Source organism: Trichosurus vulpecula, chromosome 2, assembly GCF_011100635.1.
Source record: "Trichosurus vulpecula isolate mTriVul1 chromosome 2, mTriVul1.pri, whole genome shotgun sequence".
Taxonomy (NCBI): domain Eukaryota; kingdom Metazoa; phylum Chordata; class Mammalia; order Diprotodontia; family Phalangeridae; genus Trichosurus; species Trichosurus vulpecula.
The window spans coordinates 211,260,980-211,273,699 of record NC_050574.1 but is presented as its reverse complement, the minus strand read 5'-3'; the positions used below and the strand labels follow the sequence as shown (position 1 = coordinate 211,273,699).

Sequence of the window (12,720 nt, the reverse complement as noted above, 5' to 3'; positions counted from 1 at the left end):
GGAACATTCTGACCTTGATTCACTTCCCCACCCCAGATCCCAAGGATGATATTAAGAGAGGTGTATGCAGAACAAGACAGGGATATGGGTTTTATTTTATGTTTTTATTTCCTTATAGTTGGAGAGATGGCTCACCATTACTATACCAGAACTGGGATGATGGAGGAGAAAGATCTGTGAATAATCAGAGTCAAAGATGTGGCTTCATTTCATCCAAAACAGGTCTTTTTGCTTATCTTCTGGGGGACATTCTTCATAAATTAATCATTTACAAGGTTGCTTAAGAACTATTTTTTGTTACATCAGCAGCACGTTAGGGGTGTGGTAGTGGTAGGTTTTGGTTTTTTTTTTCCAATTTATTTGCTTCTCTTTATGAGTCTATACACTGATGGTATTGTCTATATGATCATTACCATGTGATTTGTTTACAACTTGGTAACTTTTCTTGTGGACCAGGGTAACGGCAAAAATGAAACAACCTACTGAGACTGATTTAAAGAAATTACCCATCATGGGGTTTGCTCTTTGAAGCAACAGACCCTTGGCATCCATTTTCACTCATTATTCTTGGTGGATGAAAATTAGTTGGCTAGAGGGTTTAGCCTTTGTGAGTTTACTTGAACATTCACATTTAAGGGAAATTGGATTTGAGAAAATGTGTCCGTCTGCTCTTGTTAAGGGCCTGTCATTAACTGCTATTTGGCCTAGTAGGGTGGCCATTTGCACCTTGTGTTTAGTAATACTTTATCTTAAGATGAATAATATATTTTATTTCCCAGGAGGCTTTGGTTTGGCTGTGTAAGCTCATCAGTTTGTTCTTATGATTACTCGTAGCATTATTTTACATTCACACTTAATTAAAAATAGCCCATTCCCCAACTGAGCCGTGTTAACATCCACTGTTTATAAAAAGAAAGACAAAGCTAGTTTCTGTAATTACCATCAGGCTTACTTAGACTCCATGGCAAATTACATGGCTCTTTCCTGAGATTGTTTGGAAACTGCATTGCTCTTACAGCATTCACTTCCTTCTTTCTAATCAATAAATGGGAGCATTCCCGTTGACCCTGAAAAGGGATCCAGCTTTATGCTAATCTTGTAACCAAATGTCAGGAGCAGCAGAAGAAAAGAAGCCCACGTGATGAAGGATGCCTGACTTTCCTCCCCTGGATATATTTAGAAAAGGAAAGGCCTTTCGATTAGCCAACTTGAGTTTACCAGCAGGTGTCACAATAGTCTACAGAAAGCTAGTTTGGGAATACAGAGGCTAGTCTAAACAAGAAAAGAATGAAGATACCCCTTTCAAAACCATGAATTCCTTCTGGCTCGCATCGCCGACCCCAAGGTGGTGAACTTGTCCTGTGCAATTGGCAGGCACTGCCAGCCCACAGGAGATTCAGCTTCAAAGCAGTCTGTGTTGTGCTAGATCTAATCCTCTCCTTAGAAATCCTTCTTCAAATCCATGAAAACACCCACCTAGAAAATCTGGTTTCTTACAAATGACAAGGTGGTTGAGTAGAAATATGAGGGGTGTGTGTGTATGTGTGTGTGTGTGTGTGTGCGCGCGCGCACGCGCGCGCATTTGCGTGTTGATGGGCACATGTGTGTGTGCACACATGGGTATGTGTGTGTCTGTGTGTTACCTGGTAGTCTTTGCTAAGAAGTTTGACTTTTTCCTATCAATTTCCGTATACTAAGTAGTAATAGTTTTGAAATGTCACCATTATAAAGCTGAGTGTTATACTTCACACAATCTATTCTTTTGGAAATTTCCTTACTACAAAATTCTTAAGTTATTAAGCAATCTTCTCCTTATTTTGTTCTTTCCCTTTCTGTCAAAATTAAACATTTCTAAAGAAAACTGTTAGTGTAACAAAATATAGTATGGTTATCCCTTCCATATCACAGGGTTAGGAGTTCTTGTGATCTGGGAAATCCTCATAAAATGTTTTGGCCCTCCCTTTGTACCAGAGAAGAAGTCTGAATTGTGATGATATTAAAATGTAAAATATGTTGATATTTTACAATACTATGCATATGTTTTATGCATTTCTGAATTTCCAAACTTTTTCTGTGTTGTCTTCTGGCCTTTGGGGGTTGTCTGTGTCTTTCACAAAACTCCCCCAAAATTCCCATTTAATTTCTTATGCCGACCCACAATATATCAAAACCACAATGGGGAAAGTCACAATGTGGAAGAGATAACTGTACTCTCTTTCCTTCATGAGCCAAGTATACATGGTGTCAAGCAGATCCCCCTTTTTGGCAAAATGCTCATGTACATACACTACTCTTAGAATTGATTCGTGGTGTTGCCTAGTTAGCCAATACTGCTTGGAAAATATATATATGATGAGTCATTAATTATAGTTCAGTTGCCAGAATGAAAACTAAATTTTAGAATGAGTAAACTATAGCTAGCCAAAGCATTTGTTGAAAGAATGGTTGAATCAGCAATATTTTCAAGCCCTTCTAATTTTTTCTTTAATTTTTCCCTTTCCAAGGACTTTGGAGTAAAGAAGATTGCTCTGTTTCCATGTCTAGTATTTGTAAGCGTAAAAAAATATGGGTTATAGAGAAAGAGAGAGATATACCCAAACAACATGGATTGTGTCCCAAAGGATGGCTGTATTTTGACTATAAGGTAAACCTGATTTCAAGTGGTGAGTTATTTTTCTGTAAAATAAGTTTCCATTTTGGAAACGTGAAAAAGAAATTAAAATGACTTTCAAGATCAAAAGCTGTGAGTAGGAAATGGGAAATTAATTTTTGGCTTTCAGCCTACTTGATAATTTTTCAGTTTATGCTCCTACCTCTGTGCAAACATTTAGGATGCGGATTCAGCAGTCTATTTACCCCTCTCCTCCTGCATACCTCCTAGCATTATATAATCTGTTAATATGGCTGATATATTCATTTGTGCTGCTGTTAACTTGCTTTTCAGTTGTTTTATGAATGTGAGTTTTACCTTGAGGCAAAAACAAACTCCTCTAGGACACAGCCTGCATCTTCCATTTCTTCTGTGTCTCCTGTGTCTGGGCCCACTATCATGTTGTGAACACATTATGAACTGAGACATAATTGTCTTTGATTGTTCAGATCAGTCTCAAGCCTCACAAAGCATTGAATCTCCCTACAAACTGAAATAAATGAAAGATTTACCAATAGGGCTTATGTTTGTTACCTTAGGGCTGGGATTTCATAGACTATGCCTAATTAACTCCTGAATATTTCTTCTATCTCCTCAGTCATACCTAGTTTTTATAAATCATTCTATGGGTCTTAGGTGGAAGCCACTGCCACAAATGCCAAGAATTATAATCATTTAACTATTTGTTATTTTGATAATTTAGAAACCCCAAATAAATCATGATCCCAGTGTTTCAGACTATTAAATTAACATAATACATACTGTTAATTGAAATATTTAATCTATTGAAATAGTATCTGGTTCTTTCCTCTGATTTTTCTTCTACTGTTAACTTGAAAAATCTAGCCATTATTGTCATGGGTTCATACTTACGGTCCAACCAGCTCCACCCTACGGAGTTTTGTTAGACAATACGGCTGATCTCAATGACCTCACAACATCATAGTAAACAATTACTTCCTATCATTTGAAGCTGCAAATTCAGTTTAAGTTACAGTATGAAGAATTTAGCCATTGACAGCATTAAATTATAAATTGAAAGATCTTAGGGTTTTAGTGGGATGCAAACTCAGTATGAGTCAGCATGCAACTTAGGAGCCAAAAAAAACCCAAACTAATGTAATATTGGGGTGGTTGAGGGACAAAGCTTCCAGGAACAGAGTGTGATTGTTCCATCATCTTCTGCCCTGATCAGACTTCATTGGAGTTTTAGGCTCAGTTCTAGACACCACAGTTTAAGAAGGATGCTGATGAGCATCAGAGTGTTCAAAGGGAGGCAACCAGGATGGGATAATGAAGGGTCTTGAGGATCCATTGAAGGAATGGGTCATGTTTATCTTGGAAAAGAAAAGAATTAGGAGGGGATGTGGTGGTTGTCTTCAAGTATTTAAAGGGCTAACATATGGAAGAGGGATTATGTTCATTCAGAGCATAACCAGGAACGATGCATGGAAATTTCAAAGAGGTAGATTTAGGTTTGATGTTAGAAAAAACTTCCTAACAATTAAAGCTGTGGGATCAGCTGTCTAGAGAGGCGGCTGGCTCTCCCTATTTGGAAATCTTCAGAGCAGCTAAGTAGCCTTTTACTGAACATACTGTAGAACGGATTCCTTTTGTGTATGGATTACATGGTCACTAAAGACCTCCCAACTCTCAAATTCTGATTCTGAGATTCATTTTTTATCTTAGTGTGATATTAACCTGCTTTTAGACATACCTAGGAAAACTGTAGCTTCTCAAACATACACATTTGGAATAATTGAGGAACAAATTTGTAGAGGACCATAAGTACAAATTAAACATCAGGTGGTATGGTAGATAGAGCACTGGGCTTGGAAATCATGAGGATTCATCTGTGTGAGTTTAAATCTGGCTTTAAGACACTTCATAGCTGTGTAACCCTGGGCAAGTAACTTAATTCTGTTTTCCTCACTTTCCTCATCTGTAAAATGAGCTGGAGAACGAAATGGCAAACCACTCTAGCATCTTTGCCAAGAAAGCCCCAAATGGGGTCACAAAGAGTAGGACACAACTGAAATGACTTAACAACAACAACACCAGTGCAAACTGACAGTATCAGTCAGTCAATGAAGATTTGTTAAACATTTAACTATGTGTCAGGCTCTGTGCTAAGCACTGGACATACAAAAAAATGTAAGACAGTCCCTGCTCTCAAGGAACTTACAGTCTAATGGGGGAAGGGAAATGGAAAGTACCAAAAATTTATTAAATACCTACTATTTGCCAGGCACTATTCTAAGTGCTTTACAAATATGGTTTCATTTGATTCTCACAACAAGCCTGGGAGGTAAATGCTATCATTATCCCCATTTTATAGTTGGGGAAATGGAGGCAGACAGAAGTTCAATGACTTGTCTGAGATCAAATTTGAACTCAGGGCTCTATGACTACAGGATCTGGGCTCTATCCACTGTACAACCTAGCTGCCCATGCAAACAGCTTCATTTAAAAAAATAATCTAATATAGGGTATCAGGATGCCAAGTAGATGATGAAAATACAAGTATGACTTTAGAGGTAGGAAAAAAAAACAAAGAAATAAATATCCTAGAGTCACATGTTTGGCAAAGAAGACGTATAGCCCAATAGTAATGGTTCAAGCCATTTTCCAGTATTTAGCTCATCCCATCCTTTTTCAAGTACTCAAAATGCTCTCAAATGGATTAGTGATCTCATCAATGTGGGTATACCCCATAAAGATGTAGATTGCAGCCCATCCCTGCCTGTCCTGTGAAACGCTTATCCACTTTCTCCCCTGTTTGTCATAGAGGGTCTGTCCAATGTGTGTGGAGGCTCTTCCCTTTGTGCTCTCTTCAAACCATTGATATTACTTTTGGAGGCATTATTCTTTTTTTTAAGTTATTCAAGTCATTTTACTTTTTTTCCATTTTCAATATAGTATTTTCCCCAATTACATGTAATAGAGGCATTATTCTTAAACTAAAGCCATAGCAGTTGTCATATTTAACCAGACAGTTTTCATTCAGTCCAAGCCCATAACTGAACTTCCAAAAAGATATTTATCCTATGACATTATCTTCCTGGGCAAAATCTGGAGATGGCAGTGGTGAAGGAGAGAGGTTTTAGCCTCCAGTTATTAATTTATTTAGAGCAAATGCAACCAAAGTTCACCAATATAAGAACACACTGAATTTCTGAAGCAGGAGTCCAAATATGTCCAAAATGCTCTTAAAAAGAGCTACTGATTTGGAGAGACCAATTTTCTTCTTTAGATCAACTAAAGAAAAGAAACAAATTATTTTCATAATTTTATCTCCCAATCATTTTAGGTAAAAATTTTACATTAATAATTCAAAACTGACTTTGTGAGTGACTGATTATGTGGTGTGATTACAGGAGCCCCTTCTCCAAGAAAAGTATCCCGTCTATATCGTATATCTGTCCAATACTTTGGAATCATGTGTATCAATTTTTCTTCCAATAATTCCTGGGAGATTGATTGATTATTTGTCCTCTACAGATATGATAACTGAAGCATGAGATGGTTAGGCTTAGTGTCTTTTCCCAGCATTTCAGAGAGCCTACAAAACTCCTCTTTAAGGGTACAAAACATTCTAATGGAAATCCATTACAAAAGCAATTTGACCAGCATTCACCCAGAAGGAAAAGTGTTAAGGTACTTGCTCCTCAGGAGCTGGGCTTTATTTCAGAAACAAAGGCCCACATTTAGACACAAGGAGCCTTTGTGTGGGGAAGGAGGGCACTGAATAATTCTAACCATTCCTTTCTCAAGATAGACTTTACTCTTCCTCTGTTACTTTTTCATTTACGGTTCTTAAAATCTCTAGCTTCACTCTGATTCATTGTTAATATGGACTACAGAGTCTGTAATCCAGCCATTAATTGGTTTCATACCCTGCATATTTTTAAGCATCCTCTTCTGTTTAATAAAATATTTTGTTTGAAGGAGATGTCTTAAAATAGAGGAAGATGTCTTCAATTCACTGTAACAACTGCAAAGTGCATCACAGATGTTCACACTGCTCATCACAGCTTAGACACAAGGATATTGTACTTTGTTCTCTGGCTTAGTTTTCATGATAAAAGAAAATGCTCATCACCTTTGGAAAATATGGTATAGCATAGATTTGGAGAAGCAATATGAGACACCACTGCCACAGTCAGGTGACAAATCTTGGTCAAGATAGCTGTGGGGTATTTTTCCCAGAGAAATTTATGTGGCCATATTAGTCAGGTTCACTGGTGTCAGACAGTGGAACATGAGGCAAAGTCAGCAATAAATGATAACTTTCTGCTAATTAACATATGCCACCAATTTGAAATGGATAAATGGAAGCACGGAGAAAGGCAACCAGTAAAATACCCTTTTCTTAAAAAAAAATAAAAATAAAAACAAACAATGCCTTTAAACTGATTTAGTTGTTTCAGGTGTCTGGAAGTTTCAAGGAGCCAGAAAGAGTTGATTTCTCCTTTAGGTTAATAGCTCGAATTCAGGTGAAGTCAGCAGTCTCTGATAAATAGTAGTAGGTAACATTTCATGGTTCATGAGTATTTGGACACCCTTTGGGGTGAAAGTGAGTTAAGCTACTTGGGAGGGCTCATCTATGGGGTAGATTTCTGGTGTAGCAGAAGAACCACTAGATTTAGAGTCAGAACACAATACTGTCTCACAATAATCACTACTTAGACCAAGTCATTTAATGTCATTGAGTCTCATTTTGCTCATCTGTAAATGATTGGAATAAGTTGACTTGCACTGCTTTCCTCAATCTCCCAGAACTACTGCAAGGATGAACTGAGATGATAGATGTGATGTACTTTGTTGACAATAAAATCCTATGTTTTCAGCTGTTCTTCTTATCCGCAACAGTGGCTTTTTCACTAACAGGTTTTCCACCTTTATGGGGCTGGAATTCTTAGTCGATACCAATATGAAGACCTTGTGGAATGGCTAAGGAAGGAGTAAAAGTAGGTAGGACAAGGCGAATCCTACCATCAAGAACTTCTGCCTAAGTTATATGAAACAACTGGGTATATCACCCCAACTGCATGTCCATGATACTTAATCTCCTACAGATATGATACTTAATCTGTGGGAAATTGCACCAAAATTTGATTTTATATCACTCTTTCCTCCACCTAAAGTTTTTTTCTAGTGAAAATGAGATAATTCATTTTGTTTTGATATTTTTAAAAATCTCAATTTCTCCTCTCTGGTTTTTACAATATTAAATCTGCCATGGTGGATTTTGCAAGCAAATTGCCCAATTGGGATTTGGTACCAATCGTAAAAACATAGATCCTATGCAAACATTTTTTTTATTTTGAGAGCCAGTGTTCCCAAACTCCTCCACCATTATTACCACAAGTACTTTTGTGCTTCATGGCTACCAAGAGCACAAAGCTAGAGGCACTTTAAGAAGAGTTCACACTTATATAATGTTTTAAGGTTTGCAAAGCTCTTTGCACAAGCACCCTCTACAGTATTGAGTGCCATTATCTTCATTTTAGAAATAAGAAAACTGAGGCTCAGAGAGGTTGTGACTTGACCACTCATGAAGTTTTAAGAGCCAGGCCTCAAACCTAGATTTTCTAACTATTAAGATCAGTGCTTATTCTGAGACATCAACAGCACATTGATGGTATTGACTTGTGGCTTTCTTAGAGCACCAGAGTTAAGTAGAGAAAGTTTTAAATTAATTTTTATTTTTATTCTGAACCTAATGAACACCAAAGACAATGGGTATTTGCATATACATAGTAGAGAAAAGGGATTGTGTATGAAAATGTGAGTCTCTATTACCTACAATTTGCTTTTCTTTTTAAGTACGTCATGAGGTCAATCTGTAGCTTTCAAAACTATCTTGCTTGTCTGACCTTCTTTGTGGCCTTTCTTCAGTTATTTTCTCATTTTAAAAAGTTGAGGCTATAACTTCCCAGGTAGATGAAGAAAATTTCTAGAGCTTCTCTACATTGAATATTTCAGGGTCTCTGAAACTTGTCAAGTCCCGAAATAAATCAAAACCAGGAGTTAGGAATAAAGTGTCTTTAACTGAGATAACAAGGCAGGAAATCTGCCACCCTGGATTTTATTGTCAACAAAGTACATCACATCTGTCATCTCAGTTCATCCTCACAGTAGTTCTGGGAGATTGAGGAAAGCAGTGCAAGTCAACTTATTCCAATTGTTTACAGATGAGCAAAATGAGACTCAGTGACATTAAATGACTTGGTCTAAGTAGTGATTATTGTGAGACAGTATTGTGTTCTGACTCTAAATCTAGTGGACGTCCAGTGGATTTCCCAACCAAAGAGACCCTTGAAAATATTTTATAGTTTCAGGAGGAGAGGGAGAGGAGAGAGCATGAGGTAGCAAGGCCTGGTCATGACTATAGTGGCCCGTGGCAGTCTGGGCAAAGAAAGCCACTTCATTCTGGCTGTTTTGCCCTTCATGCCATGAATCCCAATGGAAGTGGTCAAGGACACTAGAAGCTGAGATCCAGCCTAAGTCAGGCTCCCCGACAAGGCAAAATCCCTGAGTGGGGGGGAGACCTAGGGTGTGGTTCCATTTAACCTAATCAAGAGTAAATGGTTTAAGAGTAGAAATGTAAGGACATTATTGAAATTCTGACATTACAAGGATCATTTAAGGAAGTGACATAGTACATTTGTATTAACAATTTCCGTCATTATGGTAACAATTATATTAATAATTTTCTGTCGAAACATATGCTTATAAGTTCAGAGGTTTAGAGGAGAAAGGAATCTTAGATACCATCTAGCCCAACCCATTTCACTGCTGAGGAAACAGGTCTGAGGAGGTTGAATTACTTGCCCAAGGTCACACAGGTAATTAGTATATTAGAGGAGAGAGAAATAATGCCTTAAAAATAAATTTTATCCAAAGTGCTTCCTAGTGGAAATACCAAAGGATCCAAGGCACCAGAAGACCTGGAAGAATGCTCAGAATTTCTGTGCTGAAGAGGATGCTGTACTTGCCTCCATTCAAAATGAAGTAGAGCAAGGTATGGTACTGAAGTTTAATTTTATCAAATTAACTATTATTAGACAAGTGTTTTACACATTTACTTTAGATATGTGTTATAGCTACTTCTCTGTGTACATGTTCCTCTTCCTCAAAAAAAAGAGGAATTTAAACTCCTTGAGGGCAAGAGTTATTTTGGTTTTTGTGTCTGCATCCCCAGTGCCTAGCAAACATTAGGTGTTTAATAAATACTCATTGAATAAATGAATATTTGAATATCCCCTGTGTTGTTCTAAAAATAAAAATCTCATTCAAGGTGAAGGTTGCAAGCTTACCACCAAGACTGTATAAATATTCATTGTTCTAAGCAATGATGTTTCAGATGGAGTCTAAAAAGGCTAGGGTGGTATATGCATAACAATAAGCTGCCAGTGTTGCATTCTTTTTGTCCCCTGGAGAATGGTGTGCAGAGTAAGGGGATATGTGTGATCAGTTTCCTAAATGGCAAAGAACATAATATATTGTTGGCACAATGAATTTTCCCTAAGTCATTTAAAGATTTTTCTTCCCAGGATGATTTGGGTTTTTGCCAGCTGTGCATTATAATTTAAGTATAGTAGAGGGATTATTTTTTTTTCAGTAAAACAGTCATTACATGAACATGCTAAAATTGTTTTGTTAAATATGTGATAAGACCCCAGGCCTGGCCAGTTAATGTCAGCGAACAATGACATGAAACAGGAGAAAGAATGCATTACCTTAAACAAGGGTGACGGAACAAACTCCTACTGCTGATTTGTAATTAAGTTTCCCCTTTATTTAAATGTACTAATCATGACTACAAACAGGGATATGTGATTACCCAAATGGTTTCCATGATATTAATGTTAGTAATGTATTCTTGTTTTTGCAGCTTTCATTACAATGAATCTTTTTGGACAGACGGCTAATGTTTGGATAGGCTTGCAGAGTGATGATTATGAAAAATGGCTAAATGGAGAGCCTGTAATATATTCTAACTGGTCTCCAGTTGAGATAATAAATGTAAGTTGTGAGATATAGTTTTCAGAAGTCATTTAACAAATGATCTTGTTGAAGAAGGAAATTTTAGTCAAAATTATTAGGTTTTCTGTGATACCCAAAGTGATCTGCGTCAGTTTTTTATTAGTATTTTTATTTTTTTAACAACTCAATTTAATGTCATTCCATGAATATGTTGATTCTAATTATCACTATTTTTATTTTTTTTTACTTTGTGGTGAATTCAGTGATTATACGAAAAATTGATTAATTGCACATCAATTTTATAGTATTTATATTTTAATCAATTATAAGGTGTATTCTATACTGGATTTCCCAAGACCCGTTGTGATTTATTTTAATCACTAATAAACTTTTTTTTTAAAGAGTAAGAGCCATAACTCTACAAATGTTCAAGAACAAGTTCCTCTCTGTGCTTTATTATCAAGTAACCCTAATTTTCATTTTACTGGAAAATGGTATTTAGAAGATTGCAGAAAAAAAAGTTTTGGATTTGTCTGTGAGAAAACACAAGGTAAGGAACCTTTTTATCCTTTCCATTGGCAAATATTACGCTCAATCTTCTTTTTCATATTTAATATAGCCATGCCCTACATGCCTTACCACGCAGCTTCTTTTCAGTGAACTCCCAAGCACAGCAGAGTTGATAATAAAGCCTGTATACTTACTTAAATTGTGTAAGAAGACTTCACTGCATGGCCTAAGTTCTCTGTTTAGGTGACAAAGAACACATCCTCAAGAAAAAACAAGAGTAGGTTGCCTTCGCTCCCATATTCGTCCCCTCCAAATGGTCCCTGGGATCTAACCTGGCAGAGAATGCACTGTTTTTCACCCTAGGAGTCAACACCACCAAAGGACTTTATAGGAGTTCAAACACAGAGAAATTAGAACTGCCGGGCTCCAAAGTTCTATTTGTCAGTAGTGCCAGTGAGCTCTAGGCTATTCATGTGGAGTGTGGGAAGAACTTTTTGTGCTGTCCTCTGTCCAAGACCATGACATTGAGGAACAGAATGACAATGAGCTCTCGAGCTTGAACAGATTATCTTGCTAACTAATTGGGAATCAAAATTATCTCCCTTCTGCATCAGCTAATTTGTATAGTATTTTGCAAACTTGAAAGCACTAACATCATTATTGTATTGTCACTTATTATCGCATTTAAGCGATATGTTGAGAGATAGTGAACTACTAATGAAAATAATCTGGGAGGAAATCTTAGTCTTCATACTTATCATGTAATAATACAGATCAATGGAATTCTGAAACAATATTAGCTCCATTAGACTATAGCCAATTGAATCCTAGTATACAGAGCTGGAAGAGACCTTAACAATCACCTAGTGATGCCCTCTCCTTTTACAAATAAGGAAACTGGGGCCCATTGAGGTAAACTGGCTTTCTCAAGGTCATACAGCTGTTGAGTAGCAGAATTGAGATTTGACCCAGTTCCTTTAACTCTAAATTCAGGATTCTTTTTAGTACACAACAATGTCCCTGAAGGGAGTATTGAGGAAGGGACCCAGGAAGTTGTCCAGGAGAATCCCTTAAGAATTTTAGAACTATCTATTCCATGTCAAAATTATGGGCATGTTGAATGTTTCTCTCTCTGAACATCATTCTTCTTCTGCCACAATTTCAAACTAACTTAACTCAAAAGGTTTTTTATTCAGTCATTTATTCATTGCACAAGCATTTATATTTAATTTCATCTTATCAGATTCAGTCCAACATCCTAGGCTAGTGATAACACTGGGGATTCTCACCCAGTCTTTCACCTTATTAGCTGATAGCTCTCAGTTTTGTGTCATCTGCAAATTTGATAACCATGTCATTTATGCCACTCATCTAAATCGTTAATTAGAATGCCTAACATCACAGAACCAAGGACAGGTCCCTGGAAAGCTCCATTCAAGTTGATATCAAAACATCAATGATTACCCTCAGGGTCCAGTTATGTAACTACTTATTATTTGGGCTACTTCTCTCCATCTTTTACCCTAGGAAAGCATAGTCTTCTGAAAATAGAATTATGCTCTAGACCT

General features: G+C 36.9%; 1 protein-coding gene across 3 annotated transcripts in view; it reads left to right on the top strand.

Annotated features, from left to right (window-relative positions):
• PLA2R1 (phospholipase A2 receptor 1) overlaps window positions 1-12,720 on the top strand; it is a 164,296-nt gene that overhangs the window by 136,415 nt on the left and 15,161 nt on the right. For all 3 annotated transcript variants that reach the window (XM_036744379.1, XM_036744380.1, XM_036744381.1), the window contains exons 19-23: window positions 119-222; window positions 2,505-2,644; window positions 9,560-9,677; window positions 10,551-10,681; window positions 11,045-11,192. In XM_036744379.1, the coding sequence (XP_036600274.1) occupies window positions 119-222; window positions 2,505-2,644; window positions 9,560-9,677; window positions 10,551-10,681; window positions 11,045-11,192 (641 nt within the window). The remainder of the gene's footprint in view (window positions 1-118; window positions 223-2,504; window positions 2,645-9,559; window positions 9,678-10,550; window positions 10,682-11,044; window positions 11,193-12,720) is intronic.